Source organism: Schistocerca gregaria, chromosome 3 (assembly GCF_023897955.1).
Source record: "Schistocerca gregaria isolate iqSchGreg1 chromosome 3, iqSchGreg1.2, whole genome shotgun sequence".
NCBI lineage: Eukaryota > Metazoa > Arthropoda > Insecta > Orthoptera > Acrididae > Schistocerca > Schistocerca gregaria.
The window spans coordinates 142,077,771-142,100,174 of NC_064922.1; the positions used below are offsets into that span (position 1 = coordinate 142,077,771).

The following is a 22,404-nucleotide window of genomic DNA, read 5'->3' on the forward strand; positions in this document are numbered from 1 at the left end:
CACGAATACTACAGCTCCTACCTGCTATTCCGCCATGTCTCCACATCGAGCAGTGATTCTGTACAACCTCCTGCCATATAGACACCACTTCCCAGCCATTACTTTCACCATTGCTGGATGGATACATGATCTCCAGGTACCATTTCCTCAGCATCTTCACACTCCCAATATGAGCATTTTATTTGCTACCCTCTTAAGATGATAAGAATTTTGTCCATTGAGCTTATGTATGGAGGCTGTTCAATAAAGAATCATTATAATTTCTTTATGGTCATAGTTTCTCGTGCTAGGGTTTTAATCACGTAATGTTATGTTAACTTAATGCGTAACAAACACACCGGTACTGATTTCATTGTTGGCGCTCATAGTGTCATTGTTGACACTCCTGTCTCACGCCTGTAGGAGGTGGGAAAGATGGGACGTGATGGAGCATCGCCTAGTGAGGCAATGGATGTGACGCATGACGAACAATATGCGGCTTTTAAATTTTGCTTTCGTCTCGACGAACCTTCAGCTGAGGCCTTCGCTACTTGGCATAAGGCCTATGGAGAGTCTGTACTGCAATGTAGCACAGCTCGAAGATGATTAAATTGTTTAAAGAGGGGATACAATGAGATTCATAGAAAGGTGGACCCGGTGCCCCAGCTCTTATGCAAAAAAAAAAAAAAAAAAAAAAAAATTAACTGCTGTCATTATGAGAGAGGATAGACGAAGAATAGCCTGAGGCATGTTTGTGGGGTGTGAGCTCCAGGACTGCTGATTCCTGAACAATAGGACGTTTCGCTTGCGAGTCTACCTGCAGTTGAAGAGGAGGTTAGAGAAAGATACGGAGTTCGACTCGGCGGTAACTGCTGCTGCTGATGAAACCTGGCTCATTCTGGAGTTCTCCTCTATCACCAACCCCCCAAAAACCAAAAGTAGTTGCTTCTGCTGGGAAAGTTGTAGTCATCTCATCTTTTGATGTTAAACGAACAGTTTATCAGTATGTTGCACCTGCACACACGCTAATAACTGGACAATATTTCAAGAATTTCCTGAAAACATTGCAGCTTCATATCAGGTGCAAAACAAATCGTATCCATGAAACGGGCTCGAGACTGGAGTCCACGATAACACACGCCCCATATTGCATGCGTCGTTAGTGCATATCTTGCAAAAATCAATGAAAAGTGCATCCCTCACTTTCTCTGTGGCCTGCATTCAGCTCCACGTGAGTTTCTTTTGTTCTATAATCTGAAGAAAGACCTACGTGGGAAGCATTTTCCATCATCAGAAGCAGAAGTGAAGGCTGCGGAGGCGATTCTGAAGGACCTTCCAAACAATGGTTTCCAGCATCAGCTTGCAGACTGGCAGAAACAGTGGGACAAGTGCATCGCATCGAAAGGAGACTATCTCGAGGGCCATCAAAATTATGAGTATGAGTAAAGGTATATTGTTATAAAAAAAGAAAAAAAATGGTACCCTTTATTGAACACGGAACACACCTCGTAGATGAAGACGTGGATCCAGCGGCTAGCACTAAGTACACAGGTGGTCTGCACAGTATCTGGAAGCTCCAGCGACGGCCGCCAACGTGGCGGCTCCTTCTCGCAGGCAAAAAACCCGTTCCGGTCACGCCCCGATTGTGGCCGAGGCGAAAAAAACGCCGCGGGAAGAAGCGGCCCGCGCTGATTCTATCGGCCGACCGGCCCGGAACGCAGCACTGAGACCGCAGGTCGGCGTTTGTTTTGCGATTACCGCCCCCTCCTAAATACGCCGATAAAGGCCGAGCAGCGGCGCACTAATTTGGCGCACGGACGTCGATTGTAGTGTTTCCCAATAGCAATTAGGTTCGGCGGCGAGGATATAATTTACGGCGAGTTTACCGGATGGGCGTGGAAGGGAGGAGTTCTGAAGGCAGGTAAGAAAATGAAATAGAGGGGCATAGCGCTTGCGTTCTTTGCAGTGCGGAATTGGAGAGCTGCATTTCGACGTTAACTTCCACTGTCGAGCTGCAGTCTCGTGAACACCTGTTATTGTAACTAGCGATGGACGGTTTCTGACAGATGGCCTATACAGATTTAGCTTACTTCTGACACATGTGGCCCTAGACCTAAATCACTGACGTCGATATATTGTAGTATCATGGAACACAAAGCATGTATGATATAATTTGCACCTGTTTTAAATAATGCTCAGGTGACAGATTCATGTGCTGGGACACTACACTGCGTAACAGTATTAAATGAAGACTCTTCGAAACCTCGTGATTCCCACCCTCTAAGCAAAACGAGGATAATGGAATGTAGTCGAATTAAGTCGGATGATGCTGAGGGAATTAGATTAGGAAATGCGACACTTTAAGTAGTAAAGGAGTTTAGTTATTTGGGGAGCAAAATAACTGATCATGGTCGAAGAAGAGAGGATATAAAATGTAGGCTGGCAATGGTAAGGAAAGAGTTCCTGAAGAAAAGAAATTTGATAACATCGAGTACAGATTCAAGTGTCAGGTAGTCTTTTCTGAAAGTATTTGTATGGAGTGTAGCCATGTATGGAAGTGAAACATGGACGATAAATAGTTTGGACAAGAAGAGAATAGAAGCTTTCGAAATGTGGTGCTACAGAAGAATGCTGAAGATTAGATGGGTAGATCACATAAATAATGATGAGGTATTGAATAGAATTGGGGAGAAGAGGAGTTTGTGGCACAACTTGACTAGTTGAAGGGATCGGTTGGTAGGACATGTTCTGAGGCATCAGGGGATCACTAATTTAGTATTGGAGGCCAGCGTGGAGGGTAAAAATGGTTCAAATGGCTCTGAGCACTATGGGACTCAACTGCTGTGGTCATCAGTCCCCTAGAACTTAGAACTACTTAAACCTAACTAACCTAAGGACATCACACACATCCATGCCCGAGGCAGGATTCGAACCTGCGACCGTAGCACTCGCACGGTTCCGGACTGCGCGCCTAGAACCGCGAGACCACCGCGGCCGGCGGAGGGTAAAAATTGTAGTGGGAGACCAAGAGATGAATACACTAAGCAGATTCAGAAGGATGTAGGTTGTAGTAGGTACTGGGAGATGAAGAAGCTTGCACAGGATAGAGTAGCATGGAGAGCTGTATCAAACCAATCTCAGGACTGAAGACCACAACAACAACAATAACGACGCTTAAGTTTTAAATTTGGCTCAGACGTGAGTACAACTTTCCTCTCTAATTTTGTATTTCCATGCTTGTGATTGGAGATACGGGCGATAAAACACCTACAACCGTCCTTATGATGTCATTTATTGTATGGCTGCCAGTTTAGGAGCTCCAGTGAACCATCTTCAGGCCTTACCTGATGCTATTGCGGTTAACACGACGCATCAGTGGCTAACATCTATAACTACCTACGTGTAAACGCGATGTTGTCTCTCCAACCATCTACTGTCTACTTTCCTCTGCAATGATTCAAAACCGTGGTGCCTGTGACTTCAGCCTCGGGGTCGATGAAACACCAGACAGCAACGTGTAGGCAGACGCGGAAAAAAGGCACAGATCAAAAGTTGACGTAACGTATAAGGTGGTTTGAAAATGTCATGATGACAACAAATTTCATCACAGTTGTGGCCAGTGCCCCCGTGGGCTTTCCGATCGTCACACCCTCTCTTGCCACTATCAAAGGCTGCTCATCGCACTGCAAACTGTCGTTTTCGACAGTGAAATTTGTGGGAACGAACGTCCCAGCATAAGGAGTGTATTCATTGACGCCATTTATACTGCGCACTGCGGCCCTTTCATGCCGATTCTGAGTGCGGTGCGACTGGAATGTTTTCCTAGGTGGCTCACAAGAAAACCTATTGGTCTCAACACTGATCGTTGCGGATCTGACCTCCATCGCAGTGGCTTCAGAGAAAGAGGTGAAATGTGGACAAAAGGTAGTGTGACGACGTTTCGATAGTGGGACACGTCCACATCAGCGTTGGTCAGAATTGTGGTGAGGGTAGGTGTCACTGTGACGGCATTAGCACACTTCACACGCCCCGTGAAACCCTGATCTGTGGCCTTTTTCAGCATGTGAGGACACCTTGCAGTGTGCGTCGTTGTCGAGGCCGGAAATGACATCGCAGGGCGCCATGGTTTTGCATGGTTATAGAGGAAGGTTGTACGAACCGTTCGGCCAAATTTCAAACTCCATCGTTGCAAAGAGTGTGAATTACGGGGTTTCGACAAAGTGGTCCTTTAATTCTGTATATTTTTTAAATCCAAACGTAGTGTTAACTACGTAAAAAGTGTTATCTCAATATATATGCTAAGTTTTATTCGTATTTACTTTAATGAAGCTTATATTTATAAACTTATTATTGTAAAAATTAGTAATTTCGATTAAGTATACCATGATTTCTATTTTTGGTACTCTTTCTCGAACTCCCAAATCTTCTACACAGAGTTTTACATTGCTCACTTTTAATATTGTGTAGTATGTTCCCATTTCAAGGTTTATCTCTTACACAGAGTGTATCAAAGTTAACAACGAAAACTGACACAGTGAATAATCATGTTACTGGTTGCTGAGCTCCGTGGCCGCGGCTTAAGTAATACAGCAACGAGTCACACTTTTAAGTATTTTCAAAATGTTCAAATGTGTGTGAAATCTTATGGTGCTTAACTGCTAAGGTCATCAGTCCCTAAGCTTACACACTACTTAACCTAACTTATCCTAAGGACAAACACACACACCCATGCCTGAGGGAGGACTCGAATCTCCGCCGGGATCAGCCTCACAGTCCATGACTGCAGAGCCTTAGACCGCTCAGCTAATCCCGCGCGGCATGCTGTATTTTCATTTATGCTAATATGCGTGTCGGGCTTTCGCCCATCTTCAGTTGGCGTAACACATATTTGATTCTCTAGTAAGTACATCATTAAAACATAGAAAAAATTTGGATCTTGCAACAGGTCAGCGCAAAATTAAGACTTTGTTTAGATTCAGAAGGAAAAATCAAATGTTTGTAACAACCATGATTATTAATTTAATTTGTGGTGTGCTGTTATGCTCAAATGGTTCAAATGGCTCTGAGCACTATGGGACTTAACATCTGAAGTCATCAGTCCGCTAGAACTTAGAACTACTTAAACCTAAGTAACCTAAAAACATCACACGCACCCATGTGTGAGGCAGGATTCGAACCTGTGATTGCAGCGGTCGCTCGGTTCCAGACTGTAGAGCATTGAACCGCTCGCCCTCCACGGCCGGCTGCTATTACGTCTCAAGTGGCAACTGCCTTGCCGCATTGGCAACACCGGTTCCAGTCATTACCGAAATTGAGCGCAGTCGGGCAGCGCTAGCACTTGGAAGGTGACCATCGGATCTGCCGACCGCAGTTGGTAAGCAGGTTGTACTCAGCCCTTCTGAGGCAAACTGAGAAGCTACTTGACTGAGAAGTAGCGGCTCCGATCTCGGAAACTGACATACGGCCGGTAGAGCGTCAAACAGTACCACCACTTGCAAAGTAGGTTAAAAATCAGATTAATAATGTTGCTAACGCAGCATATGTTCGCTTTATCGGGCAACAACAAAGTTACTGACTGCGGATGGTATCGTCAGAACGGAAATAATGAAGTCACTGTAAAAAAGTCATTAATTTTGGCACTTACCTTGAATGGATTCCCACGTAGAGTTCGTCGAAGTTGTTATGGCTCATCTTATTGATTCTAGGGTGATTCCACTATACCTGCTAGAAGGTCCAGATCTGTATTTTAGCAATATTTGAAGACCTAACAAATGCGTTTTTAAGGAAATTCTTAGTGATGAAACAATCCCAGAGCAGGACAATGGTATGGTAGAAATAATTTTTGACTTGCTGTTCACGATCAACATTTTTATTAAACTTCTTGTAAATTCACATATACTTCTTAATTGTCACATCATCAAGAAAACAGTTTTTTTTTATCAATCTTCATATATTTAATTTCCACTTTCACCAAACACAAGACTTGACTGTTCTTTTACAAAGCGAAATAACAACTTTGCTTCTGCAAAGTGAAACAAAGACTGATCTGTGGGTATTCGCGCCAAAACGGTTACAAGTAAGTCAAAGATTATGACAGTCTCACAGAAATGAGTACACACAAGAACCATATCACTGTAATATATCGATACATCGGAGTACCTATACATTAATAAAACCAAATATGAATATTGTCTCAAAAATATGTCTGTTACTTCGCAGAAAAGTAGTACGATATTATTGGTATCGAGAACTTGGGCTGGAGTGCCGTAATGGTCACGTAAATAGAGAACCATTACAACCCCCTCCCCCGTCCTTACACACACACAGTTCCATGCACAAGCTGCATAGGATGGGTGTCCCAAAAAAAAAAAAAGTTATTAAAAGAAATTATTCTCTAATTGATAATAAGTTGCAATAAGTATTATGAAAATAATGATTTCTGAAAATGATCAATGTACCTACAAAACTATTCAATATCCATTATATACAGAAGAAAAACATTAGAAATGCTTATAGTACATCAATTTAGATCAGTCTGTAATTCAATAAACTACAGTATTTTGCATGGAAGACAAAGTCAACAAATTATTCATTTTTAATCCTTTCCTCACAAATCGAGTTCTTTGTGTTTCTTTCCCAACATAACTGTTTGAATGTACAAACCTCCAGTCCTTTAAAAACATGACACACTATCCATTTCACCACTATCAATCTTGCTCTCATGGTCAAGTCTCTCCGCAATAAGTAGGTCCATAAATCCTTCGTTTCAAAGTTCCTTTTTCTACTAGTGTGTTATATAGGTTCTCAGTCAGTTAGTCTAAAAGTATTACACGAGTCTTAACTCTTAGTTCATTACAACTTTCTTTACAAATATACATAATATAATATACATATTAAAATTATATCACTATGAACTGTCAGACATTTGCAGAAATTCATAGAGACAGAATGAAAAATCCTAATAGTATAAAAATTTGTTACTCATACACACAAATTCTATATAGTACAACACATCATATGAAATTTATCATTTCAAAATATTACTTCAGAACTCTTTAACAAAATAAACAAAATAATCTTATTTCTATGTAAAATTACCAAAAGGAGAAAAAATATTATTTAATGGTGACATGCCAATGGGAAGTTACCATTTTTTTTATTCTTTAACATTCTAATGCGGAAATGTTCGAAATCACACAAACTGCAGTTAGGGCCGGCCGCGGTGGCCGTGCGGTTCTAGGCGCATCAGTCCGGAACCGCGGGAATGCTAGGGTTGCAGGTTCGAATCCTGCCTCGGGCATGGATGTGTGTGATGTCCTTATGTTAGGTTTAAGCAGTTCTAAGTTCTAGGGGACTGATGACCTAAGATGTTAAGTTCCATAGTGCTCAGAGACATTTGAACCATTTTTTTGCAGTTAGGAGGGCGCAACTACTTTAATGCAGCTGCCGGAATAAATGTCAAGGAGTATGAATTGAAATTTTGACATGACTATATTGCGCTATTAGGCCCAAATAGCTTTCTCAAAAACACAGAAATTAATTTCAAAGTCATGCGTCAGGATGCAGTTAACCATATTTACACAGAAACCTGTGACAAAGAAAGGGATTACCAGGCAGCATTCAAGAAAACAATTGTTTGTTGGTCTGTATTGAAAAGTATTTGGAAGTGTTTGGAAAGCTAATTCGGTGGTTTTCGTATTTATACTTCCGTACTAAGACAATATTCAGTTTCATTGACACACTGTATTGAAGATCTCTCCAAAACGGAACGGTTTGTTGTGTTAAAGGTTGGGAAATGTCGTGTCGGCGTATAAAACCGGTTCCAAACAAACTGCACTTTTAAAGTGTCACTCGGAGATTCGGATAGGCCAATACTGAGCTGCTTTCGAGCTTCCAACAGACAGTGACGTTTCTCGCTATCGAAGTCGCCATATGGGTGAGGAAAGTATGGCGGGACGCGTTCTTGACGCCGTGGCGGGGCACACCCTTGTGCAGTTGTACTGTATAGCGAGCGGCCGTGGTGCGGGTGTGTGTGTGGGAGCGGACACCTGTTGGGGCCGCGACCCGACCATCCGGTGCCACGCGCTTCCGCGACCGCTATAGGCCGACAGCACTTCACACCGCCTCTGCACAGAGCGGTCGCCTTCCGTCTCGCCTTGCTCACCTGGCCACTGCCCTATCTTCACACGTTCACTTCATACTCCAACCAGCTTACGTAACCCAGTTAACACGGGCTCCACAGCCTTTTTTGTACCAACGGGCGTTTCACCATTCACCGGTACACTCGCTTTACAGAAGTTACCCATCGGCAGATTCCTGCACCATAGAATACGAAGTAAATGCTCCACAATTCGAACCAAGGACAGCTGCTAACACGAACACTGCAGACGTAAATACCATCTGTGTAGCGAACTAGCTTAAATTACGTAATAAAGGCAAGTCCTTCCCTCCAGATAGTAGGGGAAGGTGAGGCAAAGTAGCCAGACCGGGAAAAGTGGACACTGCATACTTTTTTTGTCCTGAACAGTGTTGCTGCCTGCCGAGAAGTGGACAAACTAGTTCTAACATGCACCTTAGTTGTTTCTAGTGAGTCTTGTGGAGGAAGCATGTTCCGCAATTTTTTTTTGGTACAAACTTTTCTTATTTTCAGTCGTCTTACGTAAGTCATTTACATTATTCTCGTTACGTACATGACATCTACGTAGAGTAATACCTTTTTACCGTACCAATATTTGAACAACATCATCTGGTCTCTAAAAATAGCTCCTTGTTGTTGCTCTCGTTTTGATAATTTCTTCTGGAAACTGCTATTGCCGACAGCACTTCATACCAGAAGATCCAGCCGGCCTTGGTGGCCGAGCGGTTCTAGGCGCTACAGTCTGGAACCGCGTGACCGCTTCGGTCGCAGGTTCGAATCCTGCCCTCGGGCACGGACGTGTGTGATGTCCTTAGGTTAGTTAGGTTTAAGTAGTTCTGAGTTCTAGGGGACTGAAGACCTCAGAAGTCAAGTCCCATAGTGCTCAGAGCCATTTGAACCATTTTTGAACCAGAAGATCCAACGGAGAGCAGCGCGCTTTATTACAGAATCATTTAGTAATCGCGAAAACGTTAGGGAGATGACAGATAAACTCCAGTGGAAGACTGCAAGAGAGACGCTCAGTAGCTCGGTACGGGCTTTTGTTGAACTTTCGAGAACGTCACCGAGGAGTCAAGCAGTATATTGCTCCCTCCTACGTATATCTCGAGAAGAGACCATGAGGATAAAATCAGTGAGATTAGGGCCCACACAGAGGCATACCAACAATATTTCTTTCCACGAACAATACGAGACTGGAATAGAAGGGAGAACCGATAGAGGTACTCAAAGTACCCTCCGCTACACACTGTCAGATGGCCTTCGGAGTATGGATGTAGATATAGATGTAGATGGTGTCCGATGGGTAAAGTGGCCACGCTACTCTTCGGGAAAAGTAGCAAAGGTATTTACGCAATAACAGTTAGTTACTTCCATACGTCACTCATATTGACATCTAAACTCTTTGATGCACAAAGGTATCATCCGTCATTTTATACTTTTGTAGCGATTTTGAAATAATTACATTATGTTATTTAAAACCATACATGTTAGGCTAAATTTGGCGTAATAGAAAACGTTTGAAAAGAGTCTGCTCCAGCCGCTCGGAGAGGCCGCACGGTCAGGGGCGCAATGTCACGGATTGCGCTGCTCCTTCCGCCGGATTTTCGAGTCCTTCCTCGGGCATGAATGTGTTTGTTGTTCTTAGCACAAGTTAGTTTAAGTAGTGGGTAAGTCCAGGGAACGATGACCTCACCAGTTTCGTTCCTTAGGAATTCACACACAGAGAGTCTGCTCCAGCCGCTTGGTTTTGTTTCAGACAGTAGGCGTCAAGTGCCTAAATATATATCCTAAAATCAGAACAATAAATATCGGATGCTGTTGCGATGGTGCTAGCCACTTCTCGCCCCTACGTAGGGACAAATGGACACCAAAATAAACCTGTACACAAATGCATATACCTCTTACATATTATTTTCTTTTTGAAGCAAACCAGTTTCGTGCGATACCTAATAATACGTAGATTAGCGGTAAGGTTCTATCGGTAACTATGGTTTGGTGAAAATCAAATTTCCCTTCGAGTGGCCACTTTACCCCACCTTCCCCTGTACCCGTTAGCTTCTTTTCAGAGTATACTGATAAAATATTGCTGTACTTGTCAATCATATACAACAGCCCGATCAATGAAAAATCCGTACCTAAAGCCTGGAATATTGCACGGGTTACACCAATACTTAAGAAAGGAAATAATGGCAATTCGCTGAATTACAGACCCATATAAATGACGTCGATACGCGGTAGGATTTTGTCTCATATACTGTCTTCGAATATTACGAATTACCACGAAGCAAATGATCTCTTGACAAATAGCCGACAGGATTCAGAAAATACCGTTATTCGGAAACACAACTACCTCAATATTCGCAAGGTGTGATGAGTGGTGTCGACAGGGAATCTCCAGTTGATATACACACATCAATAAAAGTTTTGCATCACCTCGGTTCCGAGAGTTACGGAACCTGTACGGAAAATTGGAATAATCATCAATATAAACATCGTTTCCGCCATTTTTATTGCTCATTGAAACCACACATTGCGTGTTGTACCACCATTCAGCGGAACCTTCAGAGGTGGTGGTCCGGATTGCTGTACACATCGGTATCTCTAATACCCAGTAGCACGTCCTCTTGCGCTGATTCATGCCTATATTCGTCGTTGGACACTATCCACAAGTTAAGCAAAGAATTCTTGGTCCAGATTGTCCCACTCCTCAACGGCAATTCGGCGTAGATCCCTCAGAGTGGTTGGTGGGTCATGTTGTCCATAAATAGCCCTTTTCAATCTATCCCAGACATGTTCGATAGCGTTCATGTCGGGAGAACATGCTGACCATTCTTGTCGAGCGATGTAGTTATCCCAAATGAATTCATTCGCAAAACGTGCACGATTGGGGGAGCGAAGACGAATGTCTCGCCAATATGCTGCCGATACGGTTGAACTGTCGATCGGAGGATGGCATTCACGTATCTTACAGCCGTTACGGCACCTTCCATGACCACCAGCGACATACGTCGGCCCCACATAATGTCATCCCGAAACAGCAGGGCACCTCCACCTTGGTGCATCCGCTGGACAGTGCGTCTAAGGCATTTGCCTGACGGGGTTGCCTCCAAACACGTCTCCGGCGATTGTCTGCATGAAGGCATATGCGACACTCATCGGTGAAGAGAACGTAATGCCAATCCTGAGCGGTCCATTCGGCATGTTGTTGGGCCCATCTGCACCGCGCTGCACGGTGTCGTGTTTACAAAGATGGGCCTCGCCATGGACGTCGGGAGTGAAGTTGCGCATCATGCACCACATTGCGCGACGTCCTGTGACTGCTCGAAAAGAATTATCAACAAGATGGCGTTGCTGTCACAGTTCCTCAGAGCCATAATCCATAGGCAGTGGTCATCCACTGCAGTAGTAGGCCTTGAGCAACCTGAGCGAGGCATGCCATCGACAGTTCCTGTCTTTCTGTATCTCCTCCACGTCCGAACAACATCGCTTTGGTTCACTGCGAGACGCCTGGACACTTCCCTTGTTGAGAGCCCTTCCTGGCCCAACGTAACAATGCAGACGCGATCGAACCGTGGTAGTGACCGTCTTTGCATGGTTGAACTACAGACAACGCTAGCCGCGACCTCTTTCCTTGTGGAATGACTTGATCTGATCGGCTGTCGGACCCCTTCCGTCTAATGGGCGTTGGTCGTGCATGATTGTTTACTTCTTTGGGCGGGTTTGGTGACATCTTTGAACAGTCAAAGGGACTGTGTCTGCGATACAATATTCACAGTCAGTGTCTATCTTCAGGAGTTCTGGGAACTGGGGTGATGCAAAACTTTTTTGATGTGTGTATGTTTCTCGGTTTACCTGACGCTTTTGACACCGTTCCTCACAAACAGATCTCTAATCAGACTGTATGCCTATGGAGTATCGCTTCAGTTGTGCGACTGGACTCGTGATTTCCTGTCAGAAAGGTAATCGACGGAAAAATGGAAGAGATATCTGGCGTTCCCCAAACAAGTGGTGTAGGCCGTCTGACCTTCCTAATCCATAAAACGGTTTAAGAGACAGTATGAGCAGCCTTCTTAGATTGCTTGCAGATGATGCTGTAATTTACGTTCTAGTGAGGTCATCAAAAGATCAAAACGAATTCCAAAATGACTTAGGAACAATATCTGTATGGTGCCAAAAGTAACAGTTGTCTCCGAATAAAGGAAAGTGTGAGATCATCCACATGAGTACTAGAAGAATTTCGTTAAATTTCGGTTACACGATAAGTCACACAAAACTAAAGACCGCCAGTTCACTTTACGATCATGAACGATTTATGTTGGAACGATCACGTAAATTATCTGTCCGAAAAGCAAACTAAAGAATGAGTTTTATTGGCAGATCACTTAGAAAATGTAACGGGTCTACTAAAGAGACTGCCTACACTTCGGTTGTCCGTCCTGTGCTACAGCATTGCTGTGCAGTATGCCATCCTTACCAGATGCGATTGATGGAGGACGTCGAAAAAGGCCGAAGAATGGCAACTCGTCGTCTATTATCTGGTGGCAGTCGTTAAAACAAAGGCGTTTTTCGTTGCAGAGAGATCTTCTCACGTAATTTCAATCACCACATTTCGCCTTTGAATGCGAAAATATTTTGTCGTCGCCAGCCTACATTGGGAGAAATGATCATCGCAATAAAATAAAGGAGCCAGAGCTCATACGGGAAGATTTAAGTGTTCATTTTTCCCACGCGTATCTAGCAAGTGGAATGGTAGAGGAATAGTCTGAAAGTGTTTCGAAGAACTCTCTGCCAGGCACTTGGGTGTGAACTGCAGAGCAGTCACGCAGATGTAAATGTAGATGGTGTAATGTTCAACAAAAATTTCTGCTGTCAGACATCAAATGCACTTGGCTGGATGTAATCTAGGGGAATGCTCGTACAAAGGCTACGCAACGTCAGCTTACCACCAGACCTTCACATCAGAAAGTGTCTATTACTGAATATCCTCGCGCATAGGTTCGTTTGTCCTGATGAAAATGTAATTTGGTCGTGTAAGATGAAAAAATTAGCTTTAATTACCAGGACCTGCCCCACCACCGTAGATTTCAACTTCAGTTTTAGGCAGATTGGCTCGTGTTTCCAGGAAGCAGATACCGGCCGTTGCGTATTTCTCTCACTACTCGATAAACACAATCATTCCAGGCCTACTGAACTTTCAATCCTAACTGCAACTGCAACATTGGGTCATGCGACAAAGGTGTAGCAGAAAATTCATTCAACAGTTACAAAAGGTTGTAATATTCTGTGTATTGGCGAGGAATACAGGTTGAATTTCGACGAGAACCGACGATGCCCTTGGAGTGCTAATGATCTTTGCTGAACCAGAATGAATATCTGAATCCCGAAAAAGGGACGACCTCTACCCCTTTTCCATTTTAAGCATAAAGGACTTTAATTTTAAAAATTAAGTATTTAAAAAAAGAAGACAAGGAAAAACAGCATTCGACCTTCCGACCTCACTTTCTTCCCTCGTCAAATCCCTTGCTGTGAAATATCCTCGGAACTGTAGCCAGTCAAGCAACGACGAAAAACTACAGCTTTCGTTGAAAATTCGGTTTAAAAGCCCGAGCAGGTCAGTAGCGGATATTGATAATTATTTTATTTCAACAAAATCTCTCAGCTCCGTGCAGATAATGGTTTTCACGCCTAAAAACTCTTATTGGCTGTGGAACACAAAGTAAATAAAAAATTTTACCGATAGATTCAACTCTGATATCGATAGTTTCCGATTCTTTTGAAATCAAACTACATAAACGAACCAATTTTTGAAGACTATTTGTGCGAGTAAATAATTAATTACAGACTGAAAAGGGGTTTTGTCTGAAAGGCCTAGCAAACCTTCAGAAAATTGTCAACTGTGTTTTAATGTACAGATTCAGTACAGGTTATTCAACCACTTGTTCGTGGAACGGTCGTTTGTAGTGACTGTGAATGGATCTGAACTAATGAGTATACTTACTTTGCTAAAATGTAATATTCACGTAACTGAATGTCTTGAAGTTTGCTCCGTTGTCTTCTTACACAGGTATGGAAATCCGCAAGTTTTCTTTGCGCAAAGAAACTCACTGATACTGGAATTCTGGAAGTGTCGTGAATATCTAAGAAATCAAATACACATGTACGCTTTTAATTTTTATATTTTAAGTCTCAAACATCGAAATAATAAAACGGAAGATTCTTTCTCTTCCGTGAGCTATCAACTGCAACTACAATGTCTGATTTGTAGGACACAGCGAAACACGACTTGTCTCCATTGCTCCACTAATTTGTGGCAACTGTTCACGATGAGAAAGTACAAAGATAGCATTAGAAGCAAAGACGTTTACATCTTTGTTAAAGACATTAATTGATAAACATTTAGCAAACCTGGGTAGATTTAAATTTAAGAATTTTACATCAAATCTTCAAAATTTATTGTAAACATATATTATAGAAATAGTTACGCATGAAATAATTAATTGTGGTTGGTATGGTATTCTAAGAATTTATAAATTTGTAAAATGAAATTACCGTCTGGTTCCATAAACCGTAAAAAGCGTCTAACAATAAGCACACAACATTTGGACGACGTTCTATATTTTTTGACCAACATTACCACACAATCGATTCTTCCGACACATTCATATCATTTCCGCGCATTGCATGCAATGTACGAACTTCAGACCGTATTTCCTGCTTTCATACTCGTCCAATCAGAGAACACCGGCCCCAACGACCGGGTTTCTCACTGCGCTCATTTGTTTTACATGAACCGCTCTACAGGAAGTCTTATGACCCCAGGGCATTTGTATACCGTGTGACGCTCACAGAACATACATACCATTCTTGGAGGAAGTCGTGAACCGTGCTAAGGCTGGGCAGACATGCAGAGAATTTGCAGTCAAAAACCAGTGCGAGTAGTTGACACGTAGTTTACACGCAGCCTTGAAGAAAGGGAAAAGTGGTAAATATGAGACAAATCGCTCACACGTTTCATCTTCCCTTTACATAGTTACGGTAAACACTAATAACTGACGAACACAGCAATTGGCTCAGCAATCGTATGATTGGCCGGCCGTTGTGACCGAGCGGTTCTAGGCGCTACTGTCTGGAACCGCGCGACCGCTACGGTCGCAGGTTAGAATCCTGCCTCAGGCATGGTTGTGTGTGATGAGTTTTAGGGGACTGATGACCTCAGAAGTTAAGTCCCATAGTGCTCAGAGCCATTTTAACCAATCGTATGATTGGTCACTCAGCTGGGGACGGCACGTGAGTGTTTAATGTCACATCTTTGTCAAGATTGTTAAAGACGGAGCATTTACTCTGATGGCCATGCATCAGGAAGAGAAGAACGTAATTTTAGGTCGAATGAGGTTTTGGACTACCTCCGACTGTTACACTACTGGCCATTAAAATTGCTGTACCAAGAGGAAATGAGGATGATGAACGGGTTTTCATTGGACATATATATTATATTGAAACATGTGATTACATTTTCACCCAATTTCGGTGTATAGTTCCAGGGAAATCAGCACCCAGAACAACCATCTCAGGCCGTGATAACGGGCCTGATACGCCTGGGCATTGGGTCAAACAGAGCTTGGATGGCGTGTACAGGTGCAGCTGCCCATGCACGTTCAACACGATACCACAGTTCGTCAAGACTGGCGTATGGTGACGAGCCAGTTGCTCTGCCACCATTGACCAGACGTTTTCAGTTGGTGACAGATCTGCAGAAAGTGGTGGCCATGGCAGCATTCGAACATTTTCTGTATCCAGAAAGGCCCATACAGGACCCGAAACATGCGGCCGTGCATTATCCTGATGGAATGTAGGGTTTCGCAGGGATCGAATGAAGGGTACAGCCACGGGTCGTAAAACATCTGTAATGTAACGTCCACTGTTCAAAACGCAGTCAATGGAAACAAGAGGTGGCCCAGAGGGGTAACCAGTGGCACTCCACACCATCACCCCGGGTGATACGCTAGTATGGCGATGACGAATACACGCTTCCAATATGCGTTCACCGCGATGTCGCCAAACACGGATGCCACCATCATGATGTTGTAAACAGAACCTGGATTCATCCGAAAAAATGACATTTTGCCATTCGTGCACCCAGGTTCGCCGTTGAGTACACCATCGCAGGCACTCCTGTCTGTGATGCAGCGTCATGGGTAACCGCAGCCATGGTCTCCGAGCTGATAGTCCATGCTGCTGCAAACATCGTCGAACTGTTCGTGCAAATGGTTGTTGTATTGCAAACGTCCCCATATGTTGACTCAGGGATCGAGACGTGGCTGCACGACGCGTTACAGCCATGCGGATAAGATGCCTGGCGTTAAACTTCCTGGCAGATTAAAACTGTGTGCCGGACAGAGACTCGAACTCGGGACCTTTGCCTTTCGCGGGCAAGTGCTCTATCAACTGAGCTACCCAAGCACTACTCACGCCCCGTCCTCACAGCTTTACTTCTGCTAGTACCTCGTTTCCTACTTTCGGAACTTGACAGAAGCTTTCCTGCGAACCTAACAAAAGGCAAAGGTCCCGAGTTCGAGTCTCCGTCCGGCACACAGTTTTAATCTGCCAGGAAATTGCATATCAGCGCACACTACGCTGCAGAATGAAAATCTCATTCTGGAAGATGCCTGGCATCTCGACTGCTAGTTATGCGAGGCAGTTGGGATCCAGCACGGCGTTCCGTATTACCCTCCTGAACCCACCGATTCCATATTCTGCTAACAGTTATTGGATCTCGACCAACGTGAGCAGCAATGCCTCGATTCGATAAACAGCAATCGCAATAGGCCACAATCCGACCTTTATCAAAGTCGGAAACGCGATGGTACGCATTTCTCCTCCTTACACGAGGCATCACAACAACGTTTCACCAGGTAACGCCGGTCAACTGCTGTTGGTGTATGAGAAATCGGTTGGAAACTTTCCTCATGTCAGCACGTTGTAGGTGTTGCCACCAGCGCAAACCTTGTGTGAATGCTCTGAAAAGCTAATCATTGGCATTTCACAGCATATTCTTCCTGTCATCTTCGTGGTGTAGCAATTTTAATTGCCAGTACTGTATTATTTCACGCAGTGTTGGACGTCTGTCAGCACCAGCTTCTCTGTACAGTCACGGCTGTTCTCGCTCGTTAAGTGTAGGCCGTCGGCCGCTTGGTTATCCGTTAATTCCCGTCGTTATGGCCGCAATCACATGGGGAACCTCACCAAATACTCACCCAACAACAACCGACAGCTCCGCCAATGCACTGCCCTTTTATATCTTGCGTACGCGGTACTACCACCATCTGTATATGTGCATATCGCTATTCCATGGCTTTTGTCAACTCAGTGTATTTCATGCAACAGATAAAAAGTGAAGAAACTTTACAGTTGGAGAGTATATGAACAATTACCTCTTTGAAATGTTGGAACAATATTCATGTTCTTAGATTTAGTGTTCATTTCATTGACACTCAGTGAAGTTGTCGCTATAGATGTGAACAATCAGAAAAAATTTTCAACTTTGCTTTACAAATTATTTCGGTAATTGTCTAAGTATGCAGATTTATGAAGGGTTACTAATGTCTTGACCGTTGCACCCACCATCATCCAAGTAGAAAGTCTGTAATACCTGCGCAGTCATATGGCTGACTTTAAGAACTGAAAGTAGGGTATTGCATAAACTTCGCATTATGTAACATTATTAATTACACAGGGTGGACGCAATAGCACTGGCCCCGAAAATATTTCGTGTACCTTATAGGCATTTCACCCAAATTATCCACAGCTAGAGCAGGTAATGTTAAGTTGGTTGGCTATCTTAAGAAGCATGAAATATTTTTCCGGGCACTTCTATTTTGCATCCCGGTTTATGTGTTAATTTGATTTTCTCAGAAATAGTTCAGTGGGAATCAGTCTCCAGTCATGGGGTTGGTGGTGTGACGACTCCTCAGCTACCGAACTATTTACGTAATTAAAAATGGTATTTGAGAAACCGTCCTGCGTGTATGTTTGCTTCTTAGTCTTCTACGACGTGCCAGTTTTCCGTGCTTCATGATGCTGTTTGGTGTGTTACAGAGTTCGTGCACCGAGGAGGAGATGGGCCCCGAGAGTTAGCACAGTGTGACGCAAAGCGTGTCCTGCGGCCTGCCGCAGCAGGACAGCTGACGTCACCTGTGACGTCGCCAGCTGCACTCGCCGTCCTCGCCCTTAACGCTGGCCGTGTGGCTTACAATAGAGGCTGTGACTAATCAGGAACTCCAGGACCGGTGTCCTCGCCACTTCTACAGAAGTAGTACACCCGTCAGCAATGCTTGTCGTCACATCCTAGAAATACTGTGCTTTACTCGTACAGTCAATTTGAAATCTTATTTGGTTAGCTATCTAAGTTTCCCCTCTTCAACGAAAAAAACTAAAACATATCATTCTTGTCTCTGTTATTAGTTACTATGTTAACTTCTCTTATTATGCACACTGCCTCCACTGTAATTCACTCCAGTTTTAATATTTGATGGAAATGCCTTTCGAAATATTTTGTTGATCCCTTCATTGCAGCAACCAATATCTACATGCAAATACAAAATTCCTGGTTTTTAGTGTAAATTGAAAATTAATTGCAGGGTTATCAATGAGTTCCATCAAACTTGATAGCAACCTGCATACTACTTGTTATAGGTTACATATTTTGAAGTCACTGAGGAAATTTTTTCTTCCCATATCTGTGTATTTCTGAAAAAGTCATGGGAATTAAGTCCAAGGTTTTTTTTTTTTGCGCCAGAAGACACTTTTGGTATACATTTTTTGGGTTAAGTACCACAACTTCATCTAATCAAGTGTTAGTGTGACACAGTTCACAATGGAATGAAGTGATCAAAAGTTACGTTGTTTCTGTGTACTGACTGTTACATTTCTACTTCCAGTATGTACTGTGTATAATGACTAGCTGCATTTATTCCATGTGACAAAACTTCCTGTGATCTATTTCATAATTACTGGGTTGACTGAACATTGCTATTGTTATTTGTGTAAATTTGTGCCTCTTTACAATTAGGAGGACATGGATACAGTGATCACTTGAACATTAGTAGAAGGGATGAATTCTGCTTAGCTAATGAAGAGTAATTTTGCATAATTTGAAAGATGTGAAAAGTACATTCCTTGACAGGTAATGTTACTGACAGAAATTCTAAGACTAATTGTTATAGAACTGTAGAAGTGACAGCATGTAAACATGTACTGCTGTTCAGTTTATTTAAATGAAGAATAAAATGATACAATTTATAAAAGCTATGCAACACAGTAAAAAAATATTGTAATTTGTCAGTGTTTGTCAGTTACTCTTACACTCTAAATTCAAGTTACAGCGTAATTTTCCAAAACAACTCTCATAATTCTCTACCCAGTGTAACAAAGTGGTGAAACAGATAACTATATATGATGTAAGAGTTAAAATATTTGCTGGAGATGACTTATTAGAAGTGAAGAATCAACAATAGTACAACTGGGTAGCTATTTGCTACTTAACTATAGTCTCCATAAATCACTATGCATGTGGCAGGTAACAAAAGACTTACGCTTGATATGAATGAAAAAGAACACTCCCTTTTATTTTATTGTGAAATTTTCAAATTTCTTCAAGTGATTGGGGCATTCAATGCACCTAGGAAAAGAAAACCATTAGGGGTACATCATTGCAGAGATACAAGAAGAAGACTATTATTTATAATTTTTGTGTATATAATGAAATTTATAAAAATATGTAAAATGATAGATAGAGAATTGTATATTAAGACAGATATAGAAAACAATATAATGTATTTTATGGGATAACAAATAAAGCTTAAACAATGAAAATCTTCATACTGTCTTGAAATTTATTTCATATTTTTGGAACCACATTTTCCAGCTTCATTATATTTCTGGTACACACAACAAGTATGCAGGGAAAGTGACAGAAAATTAGTGCATATCCTATAAGAAACTAAATAATACATTAATGAAACAGAGACAAATAAATGTTTTCAGATAGTGTACATCCGCCTGTGAGTCTGCTGTAGGGTGTTGTTAGACTGTTTGACAATGACATTTACATACCTTGGTGTTCATTGATGTATCCAGTGTGTGACAAAAATGTACAATCTTTCAGAAGATACTTCTCAACTTAAAAGAAGAACATATTTTGCATGGAAATATGTCCTCAGATGGTTTATTTTGGTGTCAGAACACATTTTCTACAACTTTTCTTAGTAAATGGAACTTACATACGCCAATTCATCAAAATTCACTCTTTCTTAAATCTGGTTATGTTGCAGTAACTAGCTATGATGACAGTGTTTTGTGTTCGATTTTGGGCCCGAAAGATGAAATTAGCAATGGTTTCTTAAAGAGTACCATACCTGTTTAGCTAGATTATGTGCTTTAATGAACAGGACAAAATATGAGTTCGTACTTGATGTAGCTCCTCCTCATTTGAGTGTTAAACAGTCAGCTTCTAAACAACAGATTCTGTGCTAGGTTGATAGCAGGAGGTAGGTCATTTCCTTGACCTCCGCATTCTCTGGACTTGATCCTACTGGATTTGTGTTTTTGACAGAATCTGAACGTTCTTCAGTATTGAGGGCTGGTTGGAAATGCAGAGAGTGCCTATATCTTAGAAGAGAAAAGCTGTATGTGAAACTACGAACAAGGTCCCAGGGATCCACCAGTGCATCTAACGTGACTATCCAATGTGGACTGACTGATAACAGTTGGGTTTCACCTGGTAAATGCTTCGGTTGCCGATGTTGCCTGTGGCTGTGTTACAGCTACCTTCTAGTTGGATCAATAACTTGACCCCTGTATTACACTAAATGTTCCAAATGCACTCTTGTTTAAATTTGGTTAAGTCACAAGCCTTAGATTCACTGAGACGAAGAGCAAAAATTTAGATGGTAACAACAAAAAGCGTTTAGACTAATTTTCAGTCATCATTCTTTTTTCTCATTCATTTAACGTCTTCTGGTGTAATGTGAATAAGAAGCTGTTTATAATGGCACAGAAATGCTGAACTATGTTTGAGAAAACAGAATCGGAATTTATTTGTGTTTGCAAAAGCAGAAATCCCACAGTACTGAGACTGTAGCAACTGTTGCACTTGGAACCATCCCCAAATTGATCATTTCTGGAGGGAAAGCAACAGAACAGTATTAATGAGTCTCATTTCACACTAGGTGCTTCTTCTGTCACTGATGATAAGAATTTATTCTTCTGTTAACACAGACATTACCACTGGGTATGATTAAAATATTCGCTGGTGCGTTAAGATTATAATAATTATTGGCGGTACATATTTTTCTTCCGAGCTACTTAAGAGTGGAAAACAATGACATATAATTTTGTTCCTATAGTCTTGGATACAGCATGTCATTCTCAATGGAAAGAAATATTCGAGAGTAAAAATAACTCAGAACAGAAACCTAAGGCAGTGTTATCGGATCGTGATGTATATATATGGATTGTACGGCAAGAGAAGATCCCTGACAGTTAAAGTGGACAGCTTTAAAGAGAATGCCTTTTGTTCATTATAACCTACATTCTCACTTAATAAGAGTTCCGATATAACATAACACACTTTTAATTATGGCATAACACTGCTTGAAACTATGCTTCTCTCTTCGTACCAGTTATTTTGCGTATTAGTTGTTTCATCATGTATTGAAACTTGTGTAGCTGCTTGCGTAAGACTAAGAAAATTGTGCGTTCATTAATGCTAGCACTAATTACATATACATACCCCTCAAAACTGACTTTTTCCACATCATTTCGATAAAAGAATCGTTCAAGTGATCTATGGAACATGTAACTAACATTCGTTTTCATTTTTCATTTTAAAAATTATATCTGAGATTACTCATGGCCAACATCACTTCTTATTCGCAGCGACATAACACAGTGATGGCTTCCGTGAACCAATCCCATGCTGAACTTGCCTTTTGAGAGTTTCTATAAAGAGCATTTAACAGCAGCTGATGTAATCATCGTCATCTTGAACAGTTTCCAACCCCAGGCAACGTCTGTTGGGAACATAAATCTCGCAACCTAGTCCTGTTTGTCCACCATCTTTCTGTGTTCACTCTGGTCCAATCGTCGCTTCTTTTTTCAGCAGACTCCTGTACACTTTCCAGCCATTTATCGCTGGGTCTTCCTGTTGGTCTTTTCCTTTGCATCACCAATTGATTGGTCTTCTTGGGAATCCTAGTGTTTTCCATACTCTGTAAGTGCCCATTCCATCT

At 42.2% G+C, this 22,404-nt stretch overlaps 1 protein-coding gene across 1 annotated transcript in view; it reads left to right on the top strand.

Annotated features, from left to right (window-relative positions):
- Nucleotides 1–19,991, top strand: part of LOC126354642 (protein extra-macrochaetae-like) — a 34,915-nt gene extending 14,924 nt beyond the window's left edge. The window contains exon 2 of the mRNA XM_050004412.1: nucleotides 18,212–19,991. Coding sequence (XP_049860369.1) covers nucleotides 18,212–18,250 — 39 coding nt within the window. The 3' untranslated portion in view covers nucleotides 18,251–19,991. The remainder of the gene's footprint in view (nucleotides 1–18,211) is intronic.
- The last annotated feature ends 2,413 nt before the right edge of the window (nucleotides 19,992–22,404 follow it).